The following is a 27,105-nucleotide window of genomic DNA, read 5'->3' as shown; positions in this document are numbered from 1 at the left end:
CTCATGGCCTTCATGCAGCTGAGGAAACACGGGACGACCTCCCACCTGCCCGGATCGCCGGGCTTTGCCGGATGGACGCCATCGGGCACGGCGGTGTCGGCCTTGACATAGGTTCTTTCTACGCTGTCCGTCGAAACGTTCAGCAGCACGTCCATAATGTAGGATTCCTGCGGCGGATAATCAGGTTGGCCCATCTTGGGTGCTTTGCGGGGAATAAAATCGACCACCACGCCCCAACCATACTTGGTGCCGCTCGGTGTCTCAATCTCGACCGGCCGGCCTGGCTTTAGGAACTTGACGCAATAATTCGGGTGCTGCATCACGGCGAGCATGTCCTTCTGGTATCCGTCGAGCTGTTGGCGGATGGTGCGGTAGTCCTTGATGGTGGCCTCGTCCGGGATGATCATGCTGTCTCGCTCCTGCTGCAGGCTGGCCAGGTCCCGCTCGAGCTGCGGGACGCTGGAGGTGTTTTGGAACTGGAAGAAACACCGCTCGAGCATGAATTCGGGTGAGATGGCCTCGATACGCAGCAAATTCAAAATCATGTTGTATCCCAGGTGGAACGCCGAGTTGAGGCGGTCCTGGTGGCCAACAACAACGCCCCGAGCCACATCAGGCTCGAGCTTGTCGTCAATCATCATGATGACGATACCTCGATCATCAAGACCACGGCGACCAGCTCGCCCTGCCATCTGGATGTATTCTGACGAGGTGAGCGGGCGGCGTTGGACGCCGTCCCATTTCGTAACTTGGGTAAAGACGACGGTCCTTGCGGGCATGTTGAGGCCGATGGAAAAGGTCTCGGTCGCGAACAAGACCTTGATTAAGCCTTCCTGGAACAGAATCTCGATGGTCTCTTTCAGGATGGGGAGCAGGCCCGAGTGATGGACACCGATGCCCTTCCGTAGCAAGGGGAGAATGTTGGAGATTTGTGGCAAGTTCTTGTCCTCGTCCGACAGCTGGCCCAGCGCATTCTGAAACACACTATCCACCATTGCCTCCTCGTCGGCGGCGTTGAACTTCATCACTGAAGTCTTGAGCGCCATCATCTCGCATTCGCGCTTGGCAAAGTTAAAGACGATTACGGGCTGGAAGCTCTTCTTGATGATCATCTTGATGACCTTGGCGATGTCGGACTTCTCGTCGGGTGCCTCGCCGCCCTTGTTCGTCTTCTTGTTCTTCCCCTTGCCCTTCTGCTTGGCGCTCCAGTCGGCCGGGTCGGACCCCTTTTTACTCTCGATGGCGGCCATGGCTAAGTTGAAGTTGTTCTCTTTGAAGTTTCCCTTCTCATCCACGATGAGGTGGATGCCATTGGTGCCGGCCGGGAAGAAGTAGTTCTGCAGCGGTGTCGGTCGGAAATCCGTGTAGACGACGTGGCAGGCCTGGCGGTGGATTTTGGCGATCCACTCGGCGAATTGGAAGGCGTTGGGGATGGTGGCGGACAGGAAGACATATCTGACCTTGTCCGGGAGGAGGATGATGGTTTCCTCCCAAACGACACCGCGAGTCTTATCGCGCATGTAATGGATCTCGTCAAAAATGACCCAGGCCACCTCGCGCATGATCTCGGAACCGCGATACAGCATGGACCGCAGAATCTCGGTGGTCATGACCAAGCAGCTGGCAGTCGGGTTGATGGTGACGTCGCCCGTCATCAGACCAACGTCGCCGAAGTCGGCTTGGAAGTCGCGGTATTTCTGATTGCTGAGCGCCTTGATGGGACTCGTGTAGATGACCCTTTGATTCCTCTTGAGGCATTGGGCAATGGCGTACTCGGCAACGACCGTTTTTCCGGCACTGGTGTGGGCTGAGACGAGCACGCTCTCATCGCGCTCGATGGACGCGACGGACATAGCTTGGAAAGGGTCGAGCCTGAACGGGTATGTCCTCGCGGGTTCGGCGGGGGGTTTGTGCTCGGAGAGAGGGATGTACTCATAATCGAGATCTGGTGGTAGCGCGACTTGATGTTGAATGTTGTGAGATAGGACGAGCGAGCCCTCATCTGTCGATGGTGCGAAGCCCTGGGCGGCGTTGACCTCTCTAGACTCGGCTGTCTCGAATGTGTCGGTGATGATAGGCTCGGCCTCGCCCTCCATTTTTTGCCTCTTGGTATCGGCTGGCCCCTCTGCATCTCCGTCCTCCTGCTCGTCCGCAGGGTTCGTATCCTCTTCCGGTTTGATCACAGCCGCACTTTCGTTCTGACCGTTTTCGAGATGGTCCGCCATTTCAACATCGGCGTCGGCCTTGCGTTTGGGAGCGCGAGGCTGCTCCTCGAACACAGCGAAGAGGTCATCCATGGTGACGGTCGACGCTCATCCGCTGGGGTCGAGATGGGTGCCGGGTGGATTATGCGCCGGACGAGTTGCTCTGGGTCGCGGCGACTCGAACAAAAGAAAAAAGTCGAAGTTCCCGAACTGGTTCCCCACTTTTCTGCCGGCAGCTCGCCCACCCTGCATGGCTCCAAGGCGGTGAGAAAACGACTCCACCGAGCCAAGCAAGCAAGGGTCGGGCCCACCTTTTCTGCTTTCTGCTTGGCTCACCACCACAATCTCACCACAACCACCCACCCCAAGTTCCCAGACAGCGATTGTGTAGATGGCAGTCTCGACTGTGGCAGCGAGCGCGTGACCATGAATGACGGTGGCCATTTAGGCCTCTACCCTCGCTGTAAGATTTGCGCAGACACGGTATGGACGCACGAACGGGTAATAGCACGTATGTACGGATTACACAATATTCACGCTCTATTTCGTGTAGTTAATTCCCTACCATATACCTGACCTTTACTCTCATTCAACTAGTCTTTGGGAACCCTGATTTGACATCTTATCGCGGTCACACCGAACCCTTCCCTTTTCCCCCAGACGGGCATATCATCGCCAGGGTCAATGGCCGTGAATTGTGCCGCCAACCCGACTGTAAAAAATGTGCTACCTCGCCCGAGTTCACTCTTGTCCACCATGACTGCTTCGAGGTCTTCCGGCAACAATGCTCTGTCAGTGCCTCAGTTGCGTTAGACCGTCTCTGGATCCTGGCTACGTGGAGCAGTCCCTGGGATCGAGCACAGCCTCTCTCTTTCTCGGCCCCAATGGTGGACAAGGGCACACTGAGAAGGATATCCCATTTTTGCGGATTGCCACGCCTACACACACTGCCCCTAGAGCTGCTTGAGATGATTCGACAACAGTCCAGGCACTCGTTGATTTGGAGATGCATTCCGGCACTGAAGCTGGCTGATTGTGTATCGACTCTAAGACCGGATCCGCTCTTTACGGTCCTGCTGCGAGATGTTCTCTCCTGGGAGCGTGGTGGGAAGCTTGAACGTGTCGATGAATCCCAGTCACCACCACCACCACCACCAGTACTGAGGCTGACGGTCGACTCTCTTGGAATCAGCAAAGTCGAACGCGTACCTGACCTACCAGTATACACAGGCGAATATACGAGTCACGTCGCCTTTATCGTGGAACAGGAAACATTTATACCTGACGCAGTGGCGCAGTTTAAGGCATGTATCTAATATCTCTCTTATTCTAGCGGCCATATACCAACATGATTTTTTACGTCAACAGTACGGACGGCTACGCCTTGGCTTACCCACTTGGCTACAGACGCTCCCTATTTGGCATACTCCTGCACCACCGAGCTTAGCTCTTTGCAAAGCGCATCCCAACGACCTTAGTTCGTGTCACATCTTCCACACGGTCGAGGTGAACAAGATACAAGGGATTACTTTCTTTTTCTCTTCGAGACAGCTGTTTTGCATCCATATCCACCGCTCGGAGAGCTCGTGCGCCATGGACACCTTTGAAACTCTTCCCGATCGACTTCGGCGGATCGCGGTCTGGTTTTATTTACCAATATCACGGTTCGACCCTGTCCTCGTACTCGGCATACGGCAAACATTACGTTCTCAAGCCGTCCTAGTCAGGACAGCGCTCACCGGCGATGTCATCATCGGCTCACGGTTTACATCCCCAACAGAGGTAAAGGACCGATGTTTGGCCGTATCGGCTCCAGTGACAATGATATACAGTGAACCGAAAGAAGGTCGCCCGATCAGCTTCTTCGGCTCTCGCCAGGGGCCACCTTTGAGTCAACCTCTCCCCGCACCGTTTCGGTTGGAGGACCCTGGCTGCTGGCCAGTGAGCGCTGATGGCTACTTCTCATGGGCCCCCCTGTCTGATGTTTCGTCAACACTGGCTTTCTACGACGCGAACACCGGGTTCTGCCGAGGAATTCTGTTTCACTACCAGAACGGTGGTTGCCGGGCGGTTGGCCAGTGCCGTCTAGGGGTAGACCCGGCAGAGACTGTCGTCCGACCAGTCCAGTTCTGTTTCTGGCACGATCGGTATCTAGAGGTCGAGCTAGTGCGGGTGAAGTTCACACAACACGAGAAAGAGGAACATGCCCAGGGGTGGAAGGTTTGGCCGATGAAGGGGTTGGTCAAGTTCTGGTTTACCGCCGAATCCTCGGTTCTAGTTGTTGAGGACTTAGAAAATTAAATACCAGTGTTTTATCAGACATCTTGTCTAGGAAATATACCTTTAGGACCATCAACCGCCTGTATGCTGACAACTTTAGGCAAAGTTAAAGGTGGTTGGCCCCGAGATCGACGACCCAATCTGAACGTTCGTTCCAGAGATCGGACCGTTGAACACAAACTGCCCCGGTTCTTGTGGGGCAGGGGCAGGCCCAGGCTCAATCGGCACGTCCATCGCAAGAGTCTTGTTCTGAACAACGGGTATCTCGCGCAAGATGGCCTTGGCGTACGCTGCAGCCATCGCCGCGGCGTAAGGCTGCCATTCCTTATTCTTGCGCTCGTCTCCGTAGTCGCACACACCCCGGATAACGCCGACCCGGATGCGGTTCATAGTCCCGGCGGCCTCCATCTCGAGGCCGATAAGACCGTACATATCCCTGAGCTCATCCCGCCTCCGGTTGCTCCGCATCAGCTTGTCGCCCGAGCCGATGGGTCCGTACCACACCCGGGTCCGCCGGGAATCCGGCCGCCATTCCCGCTGAATCGGCTTCTCATCAGCCCCGTACAGCATGTCCTTCCCCTGGCCGGGATCGGCAAAGGTGCCGGCGGCATGGCGCCTCTCCTTCATGCTCCTATAGTACGGGAGGAACCTCTCCGCCTCATTTGCCCGGTCAGCCTTGATCTCCTCGATCGCCGCCCGCACGATGGGCTCCGTGGATTCTAGCACATGCCCGGCACGCAGCAGTTGGAGGCCGCCGCTCGTGCCGGTCTCCCTGCCCAAATCATACGCCACCACCCCGGGACTCTCACCCTCGGGGAACGCCACCAAAATATCCCCGAGACGGATATCGCGGGGCGGGCTAAGGGAGAGGTTGGGGAGACCCGCGGCAACGCCGACCAGCAGACCGAACCGGAGGTACGGGAAGAACTTCTTCACTTGGCTGGCCAGCGCGGCCGCCGACCCCGTGCCGTATTCCTGCCCCGCCGGCAGGGTGACCAGGACGACGTTGTGTCCGCATATGTCGCCCCCGTAGAAGAGGTAGTCGTCGCCTCGACTGGTGCGGAACCTCCCGGGGTGGATGTGGTCGAACATATGTAGTCCCGCTTGGACTTCGATCTCGAGAGGGGCGATCCATGCCACGGTATAGAGGTTGGGGTTAAGTTCGGACATGGTTTTTATGCTTTATGGGAACACCAACATAGCTATAGCGGACGGAGTCTAAGAGGTAGTCGTACCTATTTGGAACCTGGGGACGGTTGAGGGCGCAGCGTACCATCGGAGAGCGTTGGGTAACACCAATGAAAAGGGCGCGGCTAACTCGGCGGGTCGCAGAAGGCTCTGAACCCCAGCCCCCAATTATCATTATGAGAGCATAGATATCATGGATAGTTACGAATGAAACGTTCTATATCAATAGCCTTTGAAAGGAGAAAGCCATCACAGTAGCCAACTTGTTTCGCAGATAAGTTACATCTCAAAACGCGGGCACTTGATGGGATGGATCAACAATACACTACTACCACGTTTGGGTCAATCAGCGGCAAAAATGTCATCGCTGGGACGAATGTCGCAGGGTCGTTGAACCTAACCATCCATAATAACTCAGGCATGTTTCTTCCCAACCCTTCTTGAGCCGTAAATCTCACACGCTTCAATTTCAGACGAGCACCCCGCTCCGTGCTACTCCATCCCGTTCCCGCGCAACGAGGGTATCATTCCCCGCCGCGGCATTTCCGACCTCCTCACCACCCTGCTGCCCCCGTCACGCGAATATCACAGCGCTGCCCTCTGGGGCCTTGGCGGGTCTGGGTATGACTTGACCGTACTCATGTCACAAGACGAGAGGAGCATACGGGGGTGCAGGCTGACGAGAGACATTAGGAAAACGCAAATAGCCCTCGACTATGCCTATCGCCGATGCTATGAGGACCCGGATTGCTCCGTGTTTTGGGTACACGCCGACAATGGGGCCTCGTTTACCGAGGACTACAGGTCCATTGCAAGGAAGCTGGGACTCCCGGAGAGCCTCTCAGGAAAGGATCTGCTGATGGGAGTTCGCGCGGGGATTGAGGCAAATCGGCATTGGCTTCTGGTCATCGACAACGCCGACAATCTGCAACTGTTCGGGGTACGAAACGCCCTACGAACCGGGAGCCAAGATCAGACGGTGGACACAACGCTTAACCTGTCCGAGTTCGTCCCGCGAGGCCCCGTGGGGACGGTGCTGTGGATAAGCCGAGACAAGGGGATCGAGAGCATTGTCGGTGTGCAGCGGGCCATCGAGGTCGCCCACATGGCCGAGGACGAGGGCATGGAACTGCTCAAAGCAGCCGGGGGCCTCGGCGACAACATGTTGGAGGGCGCGGCAGAGTTACTTGCCGAGCTCGACTGCCACCCACTTGCTTTGTCCCAGGCAGCGGCATTCATGCGGAGGATGTTCATGACGATAAAGGAGTACTTGTCACGGCTGGCGAGCCGCGAGAAGAGATGGAGCGTGCTGCAAAACTCTGCGTATGACCCCTACCGAAGGCAGGGGCTAACAAACAATCCCCTGAAAACGTGGGATATCTCGGTGGCACAGCTCCGGCAGGAAAACGAGGTCGCATTCGATATGCTGCACATCCTGGCCTTCCTGGATAACCAGGATATTCTGTTTGAGATACTTTACCAGGCGGCGACTCTTCGCAGTCGTTGGATTACGAATGACCGCAAAAACAACAAAGATGACAACAAAAACGAAGATGCGAACGGGGATGACGGTGAGCATGAGAGTGAGAGGAGCAATGAGGATGACAGTAAGGGTGAAACAGAGGAGGAAGCCCTCCTAGCCATTGCCCGGCTGCAAGAACTGTCCTTCCTGCATGCCTGCGCAGCCGAGAGCAAGGGCCGGACGTATAAAATGAACAAGCTTGTACAAGAAGTCATCCTATACACCTTAACCAACGAAGACCGGCGAAAGGACCAAGTGCGGTATTTGAGGCTGGCGCTCCAGATCCTCGGGGATCTATTCCCGAATCATGGACTAGAACACTGGGCGGGGTGCGAGAGATATGTGATTCACGCCCAGCGAGCGGCAGCATGGGCGGGGATGTGTGGAGAGGAAGTTGGGGCATTGGAGCTCCTGGCGAGAGTTTCGACCTACCTATTCCACCGCGGGATGTGGAACGAGAGGGAGCCTATCAACAAGATGGTGTGTGAACTTCGACTGAAAAGGTTTGGCGAACACCACCCTGCTACACTTAACAGTTGGGTGTCGCTCGCCGCGACGTACCGCGGACAGGGGAGGTACCAGGAGGCAGGAAAGATCAACTCTCAAGCCCTGGCGTTGCAACGTGATATTCTTGGGGAGAGGCATCCTGATACCATGCAGAGTATGTCGAGCCTCGCTGTGATATACTATGAACAGGGGAGGCGCGATAAGGCAGAGGAGCTCGGAGTCAAAACCCTCGCATTACAGCGTGAAATTCTTGGTGAGAGACACCCCGATACCATCCAGAGTATGGCGATCCTGGCCGGGATATGCCACAAACGGAGGAATTACGACGAAGTAGAGGAGATGAGACTCGGGGCCCTTGCGTTACAGCGTGATATTCTTGGTGAAAGGCACCCTGATACCATCCGGAGTATGATGAACCTCGGGATAGCATACCGCGAACGGGGGAGGTATAAGGAGGCAGAGGAGCTAGGAGCCAAAGTCCTCGCATTACAGCGTGATATCCTTGGCGAGAGGCACCCGGAGACCATCAAGGGTATGGTAAATCTTGGGGTGGCATACCGTGAACGGGGGAGGTATGAAGAGGCAGAGAAATTGGGAGTCAGGGCACTCGCACTACACCGCGAGGTTCTTGGTGAGAGGCATCAGATGACCATCTGGGTCATGGTACATTTGGCCTTAATCCGGTTTCGGCAGCAGCGTACTTCTGAGGCCGTGGCTATGATGGAGGACTGTTCCGCCCTGTTTCACGAGATGTTGGGGGCAGACCATGACTTCACGCGAACTTGTGTCAAGTTTTTGGAGAGTTGTGGTAGAGAAGAGAAGAAGGATGGTAACGCTGTCAAAGGGTAGACTTTTTGCCTTCCGTCTCAAACCGAGAGGATCCCTCCCCTCCACATCACTCGTTTCAAAAACATCAACCTCTTTTATCTTGGTCCCATGCCATTTTGTTGTTTGCATTACACAGACGGAACGCCGACTCCTTTTTAGGACCCACCCCAGGCCCAGGGCTCCGAGGCACGACCTCCCTTTGGCCAAAAAAAGCCGAGCTCGAAATGGGAGCAAGAAATCAAGAAAAGAGAAAGAGGGAAAAGAAAAACCAAGAAGATTAAGAGGTAGAAAGCCGCGTCAAGTAAATCAAATAAAAGAAACAAAGTCAGATAAAAAAAAGACATTGGGCTTTCGAATGGCTTTCTTTTCGTTCCTCCAGTCCAAGGTTCTGGCGATACCTCCACTTGGAGTTCGGCTTTTTTTGGCCAGAGAGTGACGACGTAGGCGGACCCACATCCAAAAATGTTGAGATGCAACTGAGTTCCTCGGCCAGCCATTGCAGCTTCCCTTCCCTTCATATTTCACCTAGCATTGCTCACCACCACAATCGAACCCACGGCTCTGCACCGCAATGGCGACCAAACTGTCACTTAAGCTCACCAATAGAGCACCGAAAAAACCGATTCGGAAGCTGCCACCAACTGTCGAGCTGCCGCACGATGCCACCATCGAGGACGCGAAGATGGTGATTGCCCGCCAGTCGGGCTTCACCGACTACAACCGCATCGGTTTGTTTGACCCGGTGTCCAAGCAGAATCTCAAAAACCGGAGGGCTCTCGTTCGTGACGAGGCCGGCGTCACCTCTGTTGGTGAGCTTGTCGTCAAGGACCTGGGTATGTGCACCGCCTTTCCCTCCCTATCCACACCACCATCAGCCTACTAACTTGATGTAGGCCCCCAGGTCGCCTGGCGCACCGTCTTCGTCATCGAGTACTTCGGCCCGATCCTCTTCCACGCCCTCGTGCCCCTCATCCGCCCCTACATCTACCTCATCCCGCCCTTCGCCTACAAGAGCGAGTCCGAGACGCCCATGACGCAGGTGCAATGGCTGCTGTTTGCACTGTTCCACCTCCACTTCCTCAAGCGCGAGTTCGAGACCGTCTTCGTGCACAAGTTCTCGGCCAACACGATGCCCGCCCGCAACATCGTCCGCAATTCGGCCTTCTACTGGCTCATGGCCGGCCTGCTCTGCGCCCTCGACGTCTACGCCCCCGGCAACCTGTCGGCGCGCGACGAGCTGGTGCCGCTCGACTACGTGGGCCTGGCCCTGTTCGCCGTCGGGGAGGCGTGCAACTGGATCGTGCACCAGCACCTGGCGAGCCTGCGCAAGCCCGGCGGCACCGAGAAGGGCATCCCGAACTGCATCGGCAGCAGTCTGGTGACGAGCCCGAACTACATGTTTGAGGTGCTGGCGTGGGTGGGCGTGATTTTGATCAGCCGCAGCTGGGCCGTCGTGCTGTTCATCTGCACGGGCATCATCTACATGCGCAGCTGGTCGCGCGGCAAGGAGAAGGCGCTGCGCAACGAGTTTGGCGACCGCTACAAGAAGAAGCGGTACACCATGTTGCCGGGGCTGATCTGAGCTGTCGTGTGCTGGCTGGCGGTGGATGGGGATTGGGGTGTACGATTGAGCATTGTATCGGATATGAAAACGCCCGGCTGTATGGCCAGCATGGTGGGATGTAGTACTAGAAACTGGGACTCGAAGTAATCGTTAATTTACTATTTGACAACATGCCCATCTTTCATATCGTAGATCGTAACAACCCAGGACGTCTCAAGTCATCCCAAACCCTCAGCCTATCATACTCTGTTCCCCTGGCGGTGACGCCGGCAGCGGCACCATCTCAGGTTGATGCTGCTCAATACCCATGACCACATCCCCTTCCCCATCCCTCTCCACGACCCCATCACCGTTTCTGTCCCCATCCACATCTCCATCACCCCCGCTACCCTCCTCCCTATCCTCCCCATCTTCCCTCCCCGTCCCCCTCCCAATCACTCCCATCACTCCACCCCTCACTCTCACTCTCCACTCCCACTCTCCTCCCCATCAGAACCCCCCCCTTCACCACCACCGCCACCACCACCCACCAACCTCAAAGTCTCCTCCAAAATCACAAACTCCCTCTCCAACATCTCCGCCCAATTCTGCACATTCCCAATCTCCTTCACCCTCCGCGCATGCGTCTCCGCCAGCCGGCCCAGCCGCTCGTTCTCGCGCGCCAGGCCCGCCGTCGCCCGCGCCACCTCCCGCTCCTGCCGCTCGATGGCCGCGTTGTTGGCGTGTAGTTGTGCCGCGCGTGTGCCGAGTTCGCGGTCGAGCTGGTTGCCGATGGAGGCGAGGATCGCGTGCCGCGCTTGGGTGATTTCGGAGGGTTGGGGGTGGGTTGGTTGCGGTTGGATGGGGATGGCGGGGTGGTTGGGGGGGTGCAGGTTGGGGTGGGTGGGGAGGGTGGTGGCGGCAGTGGTGGTGGTGGTGCTTGTTAGCTGTGAGGAGGTTGGCGGGTGGGTTGCTGTGGTGGTGGTGGTGCTGGTGGTGTTGCGGGAGGTGGTGCTTGGGGTGGTGGTGGAGGTGGAGGCGATGGTGGCGGCCCTGCTGGAGGAGGAGGCCGGAGGTGAGTGGACTCGCGCCGCAGTAGAGGTTGAGACAGAAACAGAGACAGAAGAAGAAGCAATGGACGGAGCGCTGGAGGGGTTGAAAGGCCTCGGCTTCGGCTTTGGTTTGCTGGAGGTGGAGCCGGAAAGGAGAGACGAAAAGAGGCTGGCTGGCTTGGAGCTGCCGCTCGCCTGCAAATTGCTCGTAAATGTAGGCGAAGACGCTGTCGCTGTCGTGTTGGTGACGGACGGCGCAGAGGGTTGCCCCCGGCTGATGGAAGCCGGTGTGAGCCGAATTGGCGCTGCGGCGGACGGCATCGCGATGGTTGTGTTTACTTCTCGGTTTTTCTCAGGGGAGTGAGTCTAATCAACTCAATCGGAAACGTGCATAAGCGTGCGCTGGAGCCGAGTCATGCATTCATCCAGCAAGCTGTTTCGGTTTCGCAGCATGAGGATTGATTGTGGGTGAGACGGATTGATGCGGGGTGATGGAATGCTTGCAGGAGTAGTTCATGGCCAGCCACCATGCGACGAACGGAGAGCGGACCAAATCCCAAGGCCCAATTCGACAATATCAGGACGGGAGCACAGTCTCACGTCACCAGCATACGGCTTCAGCAATGATCGACCCCATTGAATATGTACTACACGCTGAACACGGCCGTTACTCGACTGCCACCAAGCACCCGATCCAGTCTCAGCCAACCCATGCATCCAGCCCACAAGACATTATGGATATCCTATGCCGCCAAACCCGCCATGCACCGACGCCATGCACCGCACCAAGGACGTTGATTTTTCAAGACCACGTAGGAAAGCCCCAGCCAAACAAACACCAGCCAACATATCCCAAAAAAGATCCATTCCAATCATCCATAGCATCCTATTCCCCAACTCCATCTATATTCCCATCCCATCCCAAGACCAATCCAACCCCCTAAAACCCACCCACCTTCATATTCCCCCCACCGTTCAACCGAAACGGCAACGGCCCCAACGGTCCCGACGGACTGAGCGCCGAGCTCGGCGTAACAATACCGTCATGCGAGCCAAGACTACTCATAGAATTCAAGCTCGACGCCGTCAAGCTCGCCGTCGAGCTCGAATTCATCGTCCCGCTACGCGACGACACGCCATTGAACCCCCCGCCAAAACTGCCACCACCACCACCTCCCCCTCCCCCTCCGCTACCGCCACCCCCACTACCGCCCATCAACGAGAGCATCGTATCGGAGCGGTCGCGCTCAAACACGCCCGAAAACGCCAGCGAGAACGAGGCACTCTGCGGCGTGGACGGGACAGTAGCCTGGACGGCCGGGCCGAGGGCGGCGCTCTGCGGCGTCATGGGCATCTGGACGGGGGCGGTGGCGGTTTGGGCGGCGATGTAGGGCGAGGTGATGGGCTCGGAGCCCGGGTGGCGCAAAAAGTAGGACCAGGGGGACGACATCATCAGGTCGCACGTGTCCTTCATGCTCTTTTGGATGGGCCGCAGGCGGGCCTTGGTGTCGAGGGGCAGCTGCACGTCGTTCTGCAGCTGCATGATCTTCTTGATCAGCACGTACCACGAGTCGATGAAGCTGTTGCAGAGGCGCCAGAAGGACGGCTGCGTGCGGATGCCGGGCTCCTTGAGCTTGATGGAGGATAGCCGGGCTTTGAGGACTTCGGTCTGCTGGATCGACGTGTTACACTTAGCCACGAGCGCCTTCCAGCACTGGATGAGGTGATCGGGCGAGCGCTGGGTGGTGGTGGTCCGCATCGAAGACATGAACTGCGTGTTCATGGTTGGCAAGACCTGCATGACCAGTTCTGTTGTTTTGTGGAGGGAGAGGAATATTCTCTCGAACAGGCGGTCTTCTTCGGTGAAGTCCGCCGACAGATTCCGCGTGCCAGTCGTGCTGGTAGAGGCGAATGACTCGCCCGACCGCGGTGTGGCGGCCCCTACCATCGCCGACCGGCCTGTGCCGTTGATGTAGGGAATCGAGACATCTGTAGCAACACGTAAGTTGCTCGGGTTATAAACAAAGGTGCCGTTTCGAGATCTATTCAAAATTCGATCGGCTGTCGGCGTGACCGAGTTCTCGCGCGAATGAGGCCGAATCGTCTCCCCCAAATCAGGTCGGCTGAAGGACGGAACGGACCGATGAGTACCCTCGGCCGCCAGCTGGGTACAAGTTACGCGCAGCTCCATTATGCTATTATAGAGCTGCGTCAACAGGGTGCGGATATATCGCGGGTCGCCGTTATCCAAAAACAGGTCAACATTGCTCATCAACAACGAACACACATGTGTATAGGCGTTGATGAGTGTGAGACACGCCCTCTGCACGTTTTCGTTTTCTTTTTGGCCGAACTTGTCGTCTGCCTGGTCATGCTGCTGGATCTCGAGTTCTAGCTGCTCGACATGGGCGTTTGTGTTGTAAAAGACGATCTCCAGGTTCGATCGGCGCGATGTGCCGTCGTTGGTAAGACCGACCAATAACGCCTGGATCATGGGGTGAATCTGGAAGATGGAGTAAAGGATGCCCTTGGCAGCTTCCAGCACCGGGTCAAAGGCCTTGGAATCGCGTTTCCTCTCTGGCAAAATAGAGAGCCTGCGGATGTATACGGGCCGCTGCAACGCCGACTCGGCAGGGCTACCCATGTTGGGGCTCTTGACCTGCATAGATGCCCCATTGCTCTGCATCGCCGAACCATGGCTGAGCCCGCGGTAATGGCTGAACCGGTTGTTGACCTCGATCTCCTCGAGCGTGCTCAGCTCCGACCTCTTCGACACCATGCCCATGCGGCGCGATCTGCTCTCGGATCGGTCTCGGCTCGAAGTTTGAATGATGGTCTCCGAGTTGCTGCGCACCCGCTCGTTGGGGTTGCCGATGGTCAGCGGCATGACTCCCGGCCTGCGCTGCGCCGTGTTTTGTTGCGAGAGCCCACGGTAGTGTGAGCGGGTCGGAATCGGTGGGGGTCGGGGGAGAGCGGGGGAACGGAGATCGGTGATGTCGCTCCCGTTGACCTTGATCGGGAATCTGCCACTAAAGACTCGCTTGATCGTTGGACGCGGGGTTTCGGTCCCCTCCGACCCGCTGTTACCAGGCGAGTCCGCACGACCGCTGGCTTCTTGCTTTAGGAACTTCTTAATTACCGCCGTGGCGGCGACTTCGGTCATCTCGGTCTCCCTCCCTGGCCCATCACCCTGACCTCCCGTTCCCTGCACTTGTAGTATTTCTGGCGGAGGATATTTCAACGGATTACCCTCCAGCTTTACCACGGATAACGACGGCATGTCGGCGAGGCAGAGTGGCAGATGTGTGATCTTGTTTTTCGGAATTGAGAGAACTTTGAGGGACGACAGCTTGACGATCTCGGGTGGCAGAACCTGCAACATGTTCCGACCCAGATCGAGAATTTCGAGCGATTTCAGATCGCAGAGCTGAAATCGCTCGGTCAGCACCTGTTCATCCACGGTTCCCGTCACCAATTGATACTCACAGCCAATGGAAACTCTTTTATCCTATTTTGCCGAACATTGAGATACCGCAACGAGGTGCATTCGGAAAACCTGGCCGGGAAGGTCTGCAAGTAGTTGTGGGACAGCGCAAGCCTGTTGCCACGCAATTAGAGGAGCGCGAGTCAGCCCGGGACAAGGGGCCCTACCGCTCCAATTCATCCTTGATCACGTCCACGATTTCCTCCGGCAGCATTTGGATCTTTTTCCTGCTCAGGTCGATGGTGAGGCCGGGTTTGAGGGTGTTGCTGACCCCGCTGGCCTCGGCTGCCTTGGCCTCATTTTCGTGGGCCGTCCGCATCGCCTCTCTCGCCACGGCAAGCACCTGGTTCGGGGAGATGGGCTGCCCCGCCGAGAGGTTCGAAGAAGAGGGCACATCACGAAGGCTCGGGACCGGAGGCGGCGGTGTCGGGTTGGCGAGTGCTGCGGCAGCGATTGCCCGACGGGCCTGCGCCGGATTATCGGGCAGTCCTCGTGGGAAATCCATCGAGACGGATGGCCCTTCAATCAATCGCCGGCCGGTTCTCGGCGGAGTGGGATTACGGCGGGAGGCGACGGGGCGTCGATTTCGCCTTTTTGGGAGAGACTTCGGCTGTCGCAGAACCAGGAGATGGAGATTTTAAGCCGGAGGGCGAGGTGGTGACAGCCGGTCGGACGGGTTCATGGCGAGACCAACCTCCTTGGGGTCGGGACAGGGGGGCCCAGGGAGTGACCCAGGCGGTGAACAAGAAGTCGACCGCTCAAGGCACGGCAAAAGCGGCGCGTTCGATTTTAGCGTCCGTCGGCAGCGGCGTCGATGTCGAGAAAGGGAGTCGATGGGAGGATGCAAGCAGTGCGCCGTCGGATCAAAAATTGCTTTGCCTTGTCTGAACTCTGGGTTGTCGTCTCGGGCCCATGTCAGGTAGCAAAACGCCCAACATAGGGGTTAGTGTAGGGGCACATTGGGGTGCATGTCACAACTAGACAAGGGTTGTGCAGCCTGCGCGCTGAGCATCAAGGTGGGACGGCTAAAGACCCCGCTCTCTGTGGCCCGTGCCGTGCCATTCCTCCCAGCACGGGTGTGTTCCTAGCATCCGTCTCGCCAAACGCCTCGCAACGGGGTTAGCGTGCCTCAAAACTGCAAGGGAACAAATCGCACTCAACGTCACCACCACAGCAGGACGCACGCGCAGCAACACGGTGAAAGCGACATTGATTGGCTGTCGACAGCGTCACATCTGAGAACGGACAACCACACAACGCCAAAAGTTTCGATGTGAAACGAAACAGACGCGAAGCTGGGTACGAGGGATTCTCCCATGGGCGGGTGTCGATTGGGTGCTGCTGCATCCTTTTCCCTTCGACGCGTGGAGTGGCCTCGCCTTCTCTCCATCCGACCACCGATCCGTGTTTTGCGGTCGGAGGATCTCTGGTGGCAGGTTCATCTGCTGTGCGCTGCTGACTTGCATCTCGATGCGGACATGGCTCTCGTGTCACCCCAATAATAGATAAATCGCCTGACAATCCTGTGCTTTTGAAGATTATCACACCCTCTCGACCAGGTTTTGCCGCCGGCGGGCTCTGTGAAATAGGAGAACAATTCTCGGGCGTTTCTTGGCAGGGGTTCGGGGTCAGGGGAACTGACTCTTTTGAATTGTTCGGCTTCAGTCTCGGGTCTTCATGGTGTCACAGGAACAGGAAAGACCAGAGGTACTTGAAGATCGGACGGTATACTTATTCGACCCTAACCCTCCCTCAATATGCTCCCTGTTCTGCAGAAGGCCAAAGTGCGGGACCATTGTTCAGCAACAAGAAGCCTTCGAGTTGTCGAAGATTGGTGATATTGTGTCGAGACGAGTGCCAAAAATTGGGCGAAGAGAAACAGCTGACGGAACGGCCAAGCATATTTTACTCGCTCCAATTTCCACCAGTTTAGGCCCTTCCAGGTTGTTGTCAACTTCCCACTTTTGCCCATTCATGGGATCAGAAAAGCAGGAACCGATTCAGGCATCTATCTATCTGCACCCTTCGAATACGCGCTTTCATAAAATGCAAACACGGATTTGCGGAACCGGAAGGTAATGAAGCCGCTATGCTATTCATGATCTCTTGATAAAACCGCAACGATCGGGTACTATGCCTCTCGCCAGGAGCAACTCGCTCCAGGACATCGACTTTACCCTCCGGCGACAGTTCAAGAAAACGACATTCAGGTATGCCGTTACGCCCGGTTCTTGAGGTTGAGAATAATGCCTAATACATGACCAGACCGCATCAGCGTGAGATAATCCTCGCCGCTCTCGATGGGAAAGATGTTTTCGTTCAGGCAGCCACGTCGTTTGGCAAGAGTTTATGCTTTCAACTGCCAGCCGTGATAGATCCTGGAAGTATGGCTCCCTCCTATCACTCCTATTTAGGAGAGGTATTGACAAAGGCTAGTAACGATTGTCATATCCCCTTTGTTGAGTCTCATGGTAGGTTGCAGCCGGCCATCTCAGAAAACGTTGTTATCTGACTAGCTCCAGATGAACCAAGTCGAGGCTCTCCGTGCAGCCAACGTAGATGCCCGAACACTAAACAGCAACATCCCCCTCCCCGAGCGGGACCGCATCTACCAAGACCTCGCCACCGGACACCCGCATACTCGCCTCCTTTATGTGACCCCCGAGCTCTGCTCCTTCGATCGCTTCCGCGAGCGTCTCAAATTCGTGCATCAGCAGAAAGAACTCGCCCGCATCGTCGTCGACGAGGCCCACTGTATCTCAGAATGGGGCCATGACTTCCGCAAGGACTTCAAGCGCCTCTCATGGTTCCGCGAGACCTTCCCAGACGTGCCCATCATGTGCCTGACGGCCACCGCGAACGAGCAAGTCCGCCGAGACATCCTCTCCACCCTGGGCATGGACAAGACGCTCGACCGGCTGCGCAACTTCACCATGACAGCCCACCGCCCAAACCTCCACCTCGAAGTCCGCTTCACCAGCGACGAGGCCAACGACCGCTTCGACGACTTCGTCACCTGGCTCAAGGGGGTCTACTCCCGGCGCGCCGCCGCCGACCGCAAACCGGAGCTAGAAGCCGCGAGCGAGCGCATCGACAGCGTCCCGGGCATCATCTACACCATCTCGCGCGACGAGTGCGAGTCGCTGGCTGCCGCCCTCCGCTGCGAGGAGATTGGCGCGCGGCCCTTCCACGCCAAGCTGCCCAAGCAGGTCAAGGAGGAGACGCTCGCGCGGTGGATCGCCAACGAGCGCGGGTACGACATCATCGTGGCCACCACGGCGTTCGGCATGGGCATCGATAAGGAGAACGTGCGCTTTGTCGTGCACTGGCGTCTGCCCAAGAGCTTTGAGGGGTACTACCAGGAGGCCGGGCGGGCGGGGCGTGATGGGAATGCGAGCTACTGTTTTCTGTACTATGCGCGTGAGGACAGAGATCGGGTGTGTAATATGGTTATGAGAGACGGACCGGCGGGGAATGACAAGAACAAGCAGGCGCGGATGGAGAGCCTGAACCGGCTGGTCGCGTACTGTGAGGATACGACTGGCTGCCGGCATGCGGCGATCTGCAAGTATTTTGGGGAGGAAAAGGTGCCAGAGTGCGATTATGCGTGCGACTGGCATAAGGATGCACCGGGCTTGAAGAAGAGGATGATGAGGGGCCTGGCGAGCGAGGAGTGGGTGAGTACGCAGCGGCAGGAGGGGATGTATGATGATTATTATTACAGTGATTAGTGCGCAGAAACGGCGCTGAATACTAAGAGCACTTTTAATGTTATCATCTATCACCCCATACCTGTTCCCATCAGGCAGATTTTGTTATGTTTTTGATGCATACCCCCATGTTCCCGTCGATAGCCACGACGAGCAATCCGACTTAAATGAAGAAAAAATATTAAAAAGCTCACCGCCCAACCCTAGTTACCACGCAACTGGGGGGTGGACGGCCACGAAAACCCCGCAGGGTTGTTCTTCGTGGGAGAGACCACGTCTCGAACCCGTGATGTTTACCTCACAACCCCCAAGTTCAAACCGCTGCGGCACCCGTAGCGGTACTTAGGGGCTGGGTGACAATTGAGCACGTGGAACTTCTATATCTAGTGCCGAAGGGCCAGAGTTGGGACGGCGGGAAGGAGCTCGGTGGGCCGGGCGTGGGAGCCTTGATATGGGATGACAAGGGGCATTGGTAACTTAGCCTGAGTGGTTGAGCCCAAGGGAATGCCAACACCAGTGTCATGTCTCCTCTTCAAGTAACTCTGGCCACTCCTTAGTCAACTCCTCCAAGTTCCTCCGCCATTGCAACCACACCATCCCCTGCAGCACGGCATCCGACAAGTCGTCCATCTTGGTTATCGCCTCCTCCACCTCGCCCCCCTCAACCCCATCAACATCAGCGGCCTTTTTCTTCCCCGCGCCCTTGCCCTTCCCACCTTTCCTCCTCTCCATCTTCTCCATAAACAACCGCACCATCTCCGTCGCCTGCCCCTTTTCCGGAACAGCTATCCCCCCATCCACCAAATACCCCCCCAACATATCCACCTTCTTCCTCTTCAACTTCAGATACGCCTTCCCCGCCGTCGCCTTCCCCTTCCCCTTCCCTCCCCCCTCCTCCTCCACCCCCTCAACATCCACACCCGCAAACAAAAACTCGGCCACCGTCTTCGGCAGCACCGACTCCACCCTCCCCTCCCACACCCCTTCACCACCAACCACACCCTCCTCCCCCACCTTAAGCGCCGCAAACGCGGCATGCAGCATCGCCTCGAGCGAGTTGACGCGTATCGTCCACTCGTGCACGGCCGCGGCGCCGTGCGAGCGGAACCGTTGTCGCTCGATGAGCACGTGGGTTGGGCGTAGCGGGAGGAGCCGGGTTTTGATCAGGTGCGCGGTTATGGTGGCGAGCGCGGCGGGGGAGAAGGCTTCTTCTTCTTCTTCTTCTGGTGGTGGTGGTGAGGGGGGTTCTTCGGAGGGGGTGGGGGTGGGGGTGGTTGTTTTTGTTTTTGTTTTTGGTTTGTTCTTGGTGGTGGTGGTGATGGTGGTGGTGGTGGGGAGGGTTAGGTCCAGGCGGTGCCAGGCGTGGAGACGGATTGGGGAGTTTAAAGGGGTGGCGTTTGAGCTGGGGGGCTGTTTTTTTGCTGGAGGCGCTGGGCTTATGAGGGAGAAGGCGAAATTCTTGAGGCCGAGGTCGATGCTGAGGATGCGGGAGGAGGGGGTGATGGGTTGGAGGTTCCTGGCGGCATGGCGGAGGCGCTGGACGAGGGCCGCCTTATTTCCAACTCTTCGTAGGCCGCAGGATAAACACAAGGCTTTGAGGGCGAGGCTCTTTTCGCCGAGGAGGGTTTTGTTGGTCATAGTGACATCGGTGTTGATGAAGCTGAAGGATACTGTGAGCAATGAAGACAGGAAAAGGAATTGAATGTTCGTTTATGCGAGTAATAACTTCATAGTATTGTAAGCAAAGTTAAAAGGTAAATTACCGTAGAAAATAGACTCCTCGACAACCCCAGATACTAATAAAAGCCCCGCTGTCAATGTGAGCTAAAGTAAACAATAAACCCTGGGAATCCTGAAAGTTCGAACCGGCATCACTGGTGGAGCATTCGTCGGCGTTCGACACCCCTGTCAAAAACCATCGGCGCCGGAGAAGTGGAGCCCGGTTTTTCGGCATCTTTTCGCTATGTCGGCTGTTCTTTGATCTCCCCGTCTGCGAGTTACTGAGTAATCCATTCTTTTTAATCCGCCCTGTGCTGATTCATCCGATGTGGTGACTAGTCGGATTTGGAATTCTGTATTACCTACCTTGGACCCTTGAGCCCATCCTGTGGTTGCGCAATCCCAAGGGCGCTACTCCCTGCATGACGGATTTGTCACGTTTGCCCACTCACTTTTGTATATAGCCCCTCCACCCCGCGATAACCCCTCTGCAGCAAGGCAGAGACAACATCCACTTCCATGCAACCCCTTTCACTATTAGCAAGACGTCCCTTGCTCTCGTCCATACCCGCAGCAAGCCGAATTAGCACAATCTCCCGCCATTTTTCACAAACATCCCTAGCCATGGCGCCCATTTCCAAGGAGACCGACTTCCTCGTGATAGGAGGTGGTAGCGGTGGTCTCGGTGCTGCCCGTGCAGCTAGCGCCAAGTTTGGGACCAAGGCGATGGTCATTGAGGGCAAGCGGCTAGGAGGCACATGCGTCAACGTCGGGTGAGTATAATTTCCCTTACCCGTAGCTATGGAACAAGACACTGACAACCTCCAGTTGCGTCCCGAAGAAAGTAACCTTCAACGCCGCCGCTATCGCCGAGACGATCCACCAATCCAAGTCGTACGGTTTCAACGTACAGGAAACCGCCCCTTTCGATTGGAGCACCTTTAAGAAGAAGCGCGACGCCTACATCCTCCGGCTGAACGGCATTTACGAGCGCAATCTCGCCAACGACAAGGTCGAATACGTGCATGGCTGGGCGAAGATTCTCTCGAAAAACCAGGTCGAGGTGACGCTTGACGACGGCACCAAGACGGTGGTCAATGCCAAGAAGATCCTTATCGCCGTCGGCGGCAACCCGACTGTTCCCCCGCCGATCCCCGGGTCTGAGCTCGGCACCAACAGCGACGGCTTCTTCGACATCGAGACACTACCGAAAAAGGTTGCGCTCGTCGGCGCCGGCTACATTGCGGTCGAGTTCGCGGGCATGTTCAACGCCCTCGGCGTTGAGACGCACTTGTTCATCCGGCACAACACCTTCTTGCGGCACTTCGACCCCATAATTCAGGAGGGCGTGACCAAGGAGTACGAGAGGCTGGGCGTGAAGCTGCACAAGCAGAGCGCGGCCACCAAGGTGGAGAAGGACGAGGCGGGGAAGCTTACGATCCATTACAAGGAAGGGGACGGCGAGGGTGTTGTTTCGGGAGTGGACCACCTCATCTGGGCCGTTGGGCGCACGCCCGCCACCGCAGACCTCGGGTTGGAGTCGGCCGGTGTGCAGGTCAACGAGAAGGGCTACATTGTCGCGGATGACTACCAAAACACCAATGTTGAGAACATCTATGCGCTTGGCGACGTGACCGGCCGGGTCGAGCTCACACCGGTGGCTATTGCCGCGGGCCGCAGGCTAGCTGCGCGGTTGTTTGGACCGGAACAGTTCAGCACATTAAAACTCGACTACAGCGGCATCCCCTCCGTCGTGTTTGCCCACCCCGAGGTTGGGTCCATTGGGTTGACGGAGCCGGAGGCGGTCGAGAAATACGGGCGGGAGAACCTGAAGATCTACAAGACGAATTTCACCGCCATGTACTACGCCATGATGGAACCCGATCAGAAGGGCCCCACTGCCTACAAGCTGATCTGCGCGGGGCCTGAGGAGAAGGTTGTCGGTCTACACATTTTGGGTCTATGGTAGCGGGGAGATGCTCCAGGGCTTTGGTGTTGCTGTCAAGATGGGTGCCACAAAGGCTGACTTTGACAGCTGTGTGGCCATCCACCCGACGAGCGCAGAGGAGTTGGTGACTTTGAAATAGAGACCGCTGGAGTGTTAGGTAGAAGGCACTATGTCTTGCGTCTTGAGTTAATAGACTCGTAATTCGTATATCCTGGCTCAAATTTTGAAGAACAAAATATCATTTCTCATCCCCGTTCGTCGTTTTTTTGTTATTCAACTTAAAGGTTGCTGTCGTCCCCTTCAGAAGTCGATTGTCGTTATGTTCAAGATTGCCCTAGTTAGTATAACTAACCCTAACCCCATTTTTGCATTGCTTAGATAAAGCTACCCCTGCCAGTCCGGCAGCCTGGTGCCGCGGAAGCGCAAAAAGTCACACCACTTCAGCCGAGCTCCAATCCAAACGTCAATGCTCCATTCGAGCGTCACAGCCGAAACCAAGCTCGAATTCACCTCACCACCACCCTCGCCATCGACCAACACCCAACAAACTCCACTCACTCATTCAAGGTAATCACCACCGGCACCTCCCAAAAACACCTTCAACAACCCATCCCCCGAATTGACCCCTCCACCACCAACACCACCCCCAACACCTCCAGCTAACCCACCCCCCCTCTCCAAAAAGAAAAATGCTTGCCCGCGCGACCACCACCGCCGCCCGCCAGCTCGTGGCCCGCCGCGCCTTTACCACCACCCGCGCCCGCCTCTCGTCCCCCTACCACTACCCCGAGGGCCCGCTGTCCAACATCCCGTTCAATCCGCGCAAGAAGGGCTTTGGGATCGCGTATTGGACGTTCATGGCGACTGGGTTTGGGTTGCCGTTTGGTATTTCGGGTATGTACTTTTTTGTCGTTGTCGTTGTGGTTGGGTTGGGTTTGGGGAGTTGGGGGGTTGTGGTGATGGTGGGGGATGGGGTGGAGGGGGGATGGGAGGCAGGGGGTGGGGGATAGTTGTTGGGGATGGGAGAAGGGGTTTGAAAAAAAGATGTGCTGACATTGGTTGTGATACAGTTTGGCAGACTTACCACCCGGCCAAGTAAGCTCGTCATGGACTTCGTTTAGGCTCGGAGCAGGATGAAGGGGGCGGCTCGCTCGGTTTGGAAGGCGGTTGATGAACAATGCGCAGGGGATCGCTCTGGGAAGGGCTGTCTGTACATGATACGGGGCCGATAGAGTAGACATCAAAACGATTGGTTTCCTTGGGTTGCTACGTTGTATTGGGCTAGATGTCGTCGTTGTGTGTTGGATACGGGAGATGCCAATGATGGACACAGGGCTAGACTAGTAAGGTAAGGTTTCAACTGCGACCCAGCCGAGCTATGAGCTCGAACGAAGGTGATCATGTAGGTGTATGGTTGCCTTATTTCAACTGACCATGGAAGTAGTCGAGGAGTTAATTTCATAGTGACCTGTCCACACCACCACTTCCAGGCTGAGCCGCCTAGAATGAGCAGTTGAGCCTACATATCCTTGCCAAATGATTATAATTGCGACAGATTTGGTGTCGTCAATCTAGCTGCTCAGCTGTTCTCCCAGATTGAGTGTCCTGCTTTCGAGTCCCCTCGAGATAATGGATGTGGGGCTGCATTGTGTTACGCACGGGCCACATCCCACTGCATCAGCATCCCAGACCAAGCAAAGGCATGTGCCAGGGGATGTGCTTGCGACACACTCAACCACGACACCAAATCCCCGCCCGAGCACGACCGCTCTCATCGTTCCCTTGGAGGACCCCCGCCACGAGATGGTCTGACACATAAACGGCAACTACCACCATGGACGTGCCGCCGGTCAAGCTGTCGGAGCTGCTCCGGCACCCGGACGACCTCGACAAGATCGCGGGGCTCAAAGCCGAGTTTGCGCGCAAGAAGGCCGCCGTCGACTCTCAGCTGCGCGGTGGCCTGCGTGAGCAGCTCGAGACCACCCAGGCTGGCATGAATGGCCTGACCGACGGCCAGAAGACGGTGCAACAGATCAAGGACGAGATGATCAAGATCGACAAGATATGCTCCGAGTCGCAGAACATGATCACCGATTTTGCGACCATCAACCTCGTGTCGCAGGCACATCGGAACTTCGGCGCCGTCGAGACCATGCGCCGGAACCTCGAGACCTTTAACGAGCGCCTCAGCGGCATCCAGGAGATGCTCCGCCAGGACGACGAGGACGCCGAGAACATGCCGAACCTGCTAGCCGTACACTACGAGCTGACCCAATTACGGAACATTCGAGACGATGCAATCGAGCAGATTCAGCGCGCTGACGACCCGGGCTTACAGTCGACACTAGAAGACTATTTTGAGCGCCTAGACCAGGCGATTGAGTGGTTCGACGAGCACATCAGCCTGATCGCGAGGAGCTTGATCAACCTTGTTATTGCGGACAACACGAGCCTGGTAGTGCGGTTTGCACTGATAATAGAGGCGGAGGAGAAGAGCGACCAGAGGGTGCTTGCGCTGCAAGAAGCACTCAAGGACCACAAGGAGATGGCGACGCGGTTCCAGAGTATCACGGACGGCGCCAAGACGGTACGCGGTTACAAGGACAAGTTCCTCGAATGCATCAGGAAGATCGGCGAGGGACAGTTCGAGGCGAGCAGGGAGGAATTTATGGATGACCCAGAGGTGCTGGAGAAGAGTCTGCGGTGGTATTTCAACGACCTCAACACGGTCAGGCTAGGCATGGTGCAGCTGATGCCGAAAAAATGGAAGATGTTTAAAACTTGGACAAACATTTACCATGGCATGATGCACGATTTCCTCATCAATATTATCGACGACCCCGAAGCCAGCTCGGCGCATGCGCTGGAAATCGTCGGCTGGCCCGAGAAATACTATCGCAAAATGAACAAGCTTGGCTTCAAGCAGGAGGAGCTCACACCACACGTTATCGACAACCGCGAAACTGAACTTGTGCGCGACTTCCGCGCGCTCATCATCAAGTTCCTGGACGAGTGGATTGGCCGCATCTGGACGCAGGAAACCAAGGATTTTGCCGACCGCAATGTCGAAGGTGGCAACCTGGACCAGGACGAGTACGGCTACTTCCGGAACAAAAACCTGGTCGATCTCTGGCGCATGTTGCGTGGGCAGATTGATGCGGCCGGCAACTCGAAGCGCGCCGACGTGGCCGAGGGCGTGGTGGACGCCATGTTCCAGCGGTTGCGGCAGCGCCAACAGTCGTGGCAGAAGATGCTCGAAGACGAAGCGTCGCGGTACGAGACGGACAAGGCGGGTGACCTGGAAGGGTTCCAGCCGTTGCAGGATTGGCTCGTCGCGACGGCCAACGACCAAATCGCATGCATCGACGACAACGAGGAGAGGGCCGGTTGGCGTACCTGGTCGATTTCAAGAAGAAGTTCGGCACCCTCGTGACGCCGCAGTACATGGACCGCGCCGAGGCCGAGGTGGCGGTTCTGCGCGACGGCTACCTCGACCTCAGCACGTGGTGCATCACCCGGTTTGCGCAGCTCGTGTTCTCGGTCGACTTCAAGACGGTCATGCCGGACTTCTTCACCCCGCGCTGGTACACCAGCACCGCCATGGCGCGCATGGTGGCCACATTCGAGGAGTACGTCGGTGACTACCGTCAAGTGCTCCACCACTCGCTCGTCGACATCTTCATCGAGATTTTTGCCGACGAGCTGCTGATCCGGTACCTGATGTCGGTGCGCAACAAGGGTGCCAAGTTCCGCCGGTCGGATATGTTCCAGGACAAGATCTTTGACGACCTCAAGACGGCGTTTGACTTCTTCAACAGCCTGCCGAACCCGGCGGTGGGCAACTCCATCAAGGAGACGTGGCGCGTCACCGAGCCGTTCCTGCAGCTGTTGTCGGTAGAGAAGGAGCGCGTCCCGGATACGTTTGAGGCGTTCAAGACGGCGTACTGGGATTTGCAGATTAGTTGGGTTGAGGCGGTGCTGCGGTCGAGAGACGACTTTGAGCGGAGCATGTTGAATGCGGTCAAGGCGAGGGCGGCGCAGATGGATGTGGTCAGGGGGCCTGAGACAATAATGAGCAAGGTTAAGTGATCTGTATAATGAATGATGGGTTATGAGGTTGCTGTCGGTAGGATAGGAGTCGGTTGGTGGTGTATTCCCTGATTGGCCCGCATGTTCCTGGGGCAACTACCAAAATAGGAAATTAAGCAAACATTGGCTGGTGGAATTCAGCCGCCCCAGCTTGCGTGTTGAACACCTTCAGAATCAATTCAGAACCCATTCAATGTGTTGAGACTTGATATCCCCTGTTTCAATACATAATTTGTCGTTATCTCCCACGAACAGTTTCTCCTTTTACTCTTGGCGCCACTGGGGCCGAAAACCATGGCACGTAACGCCAACACACACCAGATACCCAAGTCTCAGCTTGTCTCTACCTGGTTGCATGAAATCCCTTCTGATTTGGAAAGTGAGGGAGAAGAGACACTCGTCACACCATCTGTGTACGAACAGGCCTATCCTCGACGGCAAAAGGATGAAATCCTGCAAACCCAGCGACGACCAAAGCGACAGCCAAAGCCAGAACCAGAACCAGAACCGGAATTGGAACCAGAAACAGAGCCCCTGACACCGGTTCGCGCCGCTGTCCGGGTTCCAGTGTTTACCCCCAAACAACCTCTCTATCCAAATCTCAGAAGTCCAGCCCGCTCGCCCACCCGACCCCAACCACAACCACAACCACGTCGAAATCAGGTCCCCAACCAGGGCCACGACCAAAGAGCCAAGCCACACCAACCCCCCCTTTCCCACGGCAAACCAGCCGCCCGCAAGCCCTCACCCGCCAAATCCACCTCAGCCCAACCACTCGCCCGAACAACGGCAAGATCACCAACCTTCCACCCCCTCCACGACAAAATCCTCCTCACTTCACCACCCAATGAAAGCAATGACACACACACCTCTATCCCTTGCACCAAATTTATATGCAAACCGAGTTAGTAACAGAATCAGGGCAAAAGGTAAACTAAGGAGCAAAGAGAAACTGACTTGGGCCCGAATGAGATAAGGAGGGATCAAGATTCTAGAGAATTAAAAACGGGAATAGGGCCAGGGAGACACAA

At 56.5% G+C, this 27,105-nt stretch overlaps 10 protein-coding genes across 10 annotated transcripts; 6 read left to right on the top strand and 4 right to left on the bottom strand.

Moving 5' to 3' along the window:
• Positions 1-10: 10 nt before the first annotated feature.
• Positions 11-2,297, bottom strand: CHGG_08093 (uncharacterized protein; the record flags this gene model as incomplete). Its single annotated transcript, XM_001225748.1, has 2 exons — positions 11-118; positions 225-2,297. The coding sequence occupies 2 exons, from the start codon at positions 2,295-2,297 to the stop codon at positions 11-13; spliced, it is 2,181 nt and encodes a 726-aa protein (XP_001225749.1).
• Positions 2,298-4,580: 2,283 nt separating this feature from the next.
• CHGG_08092 (uncharacterized protein) lies at positions 4,581-5,654 on the bottom strand (the record flags this gene model as incomplete). The annotated part of the gene is made up of 1 exon (XM_001225747.1): positions 4,581-5,654. One exon carries the CDS (start codon positions 5,652-5,654, stop codon positions 4,581-4,583), a length of 1,074 nt encoding a protein of 357 aa, XP_001225748.1.
• Positions 5,655-6,312: 658 nt separating this feature from the next.
• On the top strand, positions 6,313-8,550 carry CHGG_08091 (uncharacterized protein; the record flags this gene model as incomplete). The annotated part of the gene is made up of 2 exons (XM_001225746.1): positions 6,313-7,523; positions 7,731-8,550. The coding sequence occupies 2 exons, from the start codon at positions 6,313-6,315 to the stop codon at positions 8,548-8,550; spliced, it is 2,031 nt and encodes a 676-aa protein (XP_001225747.1).
• Positions 8,551-9,100: 550 nt separating this feature from the next.
• On the top strand, positions 9,101-10,111 carry CHGG_08090 (uncharacterized protein; the record flags this gene model as incomplete). The annotated part of the gene is made up of 2 exons (XM_001225745.1): positions 9,101-9,362; positions 9,423-10,111. The coding sequence occupies 2 exons, from the start codon at positions 9,101-9,103 to the stop codon at positions 10,109-10,111; spliced, it is 951 nt and encodes a 316-aa protein (XP_001225746.1).
• A 443-nt stretch (positions 10,112-10,554) lies between these two features.
• On the bottom strand, positions 10,555-15,113 carry CHGG_08089 (uncharacterized protein; the record flags this gene model as incomplete). Its single annotated transcript, XM_001225744.1, has 3 exons — positions 10,555-11,475; positions 12,080-14,572; positions 14,799-15,113. The coding sequence occupies 3 exons, from the start codon at positions 15,111-15,113 to the stop codon at positions 10,555-10,557; spliced, it is 3,729 nt and encodes a 1,242-aa protein (XP_001225745.1).
• Positions 15,114-16,865: 1,752 nt separating this feature from the next.
• Positions 16,866-18,339, top strand: CHGG_08088 (uncharacterized protein; the record flags this gene model as incomplete). The annotated part of the gene is made up of 3 exons (XM_001225743.1): positions 16,866-16,992; positions 17,045-17,079; positions 17,131-18,339. 3 exons carry the CDS (start codon positions 16,866-16,868, stop codon positions 18,337-18,339), a joined length of 1,371 nt encoding a protein of 456 aa, XP_001225744.1.
• Positions 18,340-18,837: 498 nt separating this feature from the next.
• On the bottom strand, positions 18,838-20,272 carry CHGG_08087 (uncharacterized protein; the record flags this gene model as incomplete). Its single annotated transcript, XM_001225742.1, has 2 exons — positions 18,838-19,988; positions 20,116-20,272. The coding sequence occupies 2 exons, from the start codon at positions 20,270-20,272 to the stop codon at positions 18,838-18,840; spliced, it is 1,308 nt and encodes a 435-aa protein (XP_001225743.1).
• Positions 20,273-20,661: 389 nt separating this feature from the next.
• Positions 20,662-22,006, top strand: CHGG_08086 (uncharacterized protein; the record flags this gene model as incomplete). Its single annotated transcript, XM_001225741.1, has 2 exons — positions 20,662-20,810; positions 20,866-22,006. The coding sequence occupies 2 exons, from the start codon at positions 20,662-20,664 to the stop codon at positions 22,004-22,006; spliced, it is 1,290 nt and encodes a 429-aa protein (XP_001225742.1).
• Positions 22,007-22,674: 668 nt separating this feature from the next.
• On the top strand, positions 22,675-23,084 carry CHGG_08085 (uncharacterized protein; the record flags this gene model as incomplete). Its single annotated transcript, XM_001225740.1, has 2 exons — positions 22,675-22,879; positions 23,056-23,084. 2 exons carry the CDS (start codon positions 22,675-22,677, stop codon positions 23,082-23,084), a joined length of 234 nt encoding a protein of 77 aa, XP_001225741.1.
• Positions 23,085-23,819: 735 nt separating this feature from the next.
• Positions 23,820-26,074, top strand: CHGG_08084 (uncharacterized protein; the record flags this gene model as incomplete). Its single annotated transcript, XM_001225739.1, has 2 exons — positions 23,820-25,278; positions 25,362-26,074. 2 exons carry the CDS (start codon positions 23,820-23,822, stop codon positions 26,072-26,074), a joined length of 2,172 nt encoding a protein of 723 aa, XP_001225740.1.
• Between the last annotated feature and the right edge of the window lie 1,031 nt (positions 26,075-27,105).

Source organism: Chaetomium globosum, genomic scaffold (genome assembly GCF_000143365.1).
Source record: "Chaetomium globosum CBS 148.51 scaffold_5 genomic scaffold, whole genome shotgun sequence".
Taxonomy (NCBI): domain Eukaryota; kingdom Fungi; phylum Ascomycota; class Sordariomycetes; order Sordariales; family Chaetomiaceae; genus Chaetomium; species Chaetomium globosum.
The sequence above is the reverse complement of the archived record's forward strand: the minus strand, read 5'-3'. Positions and strand labels throughout refer to the sequence as shown.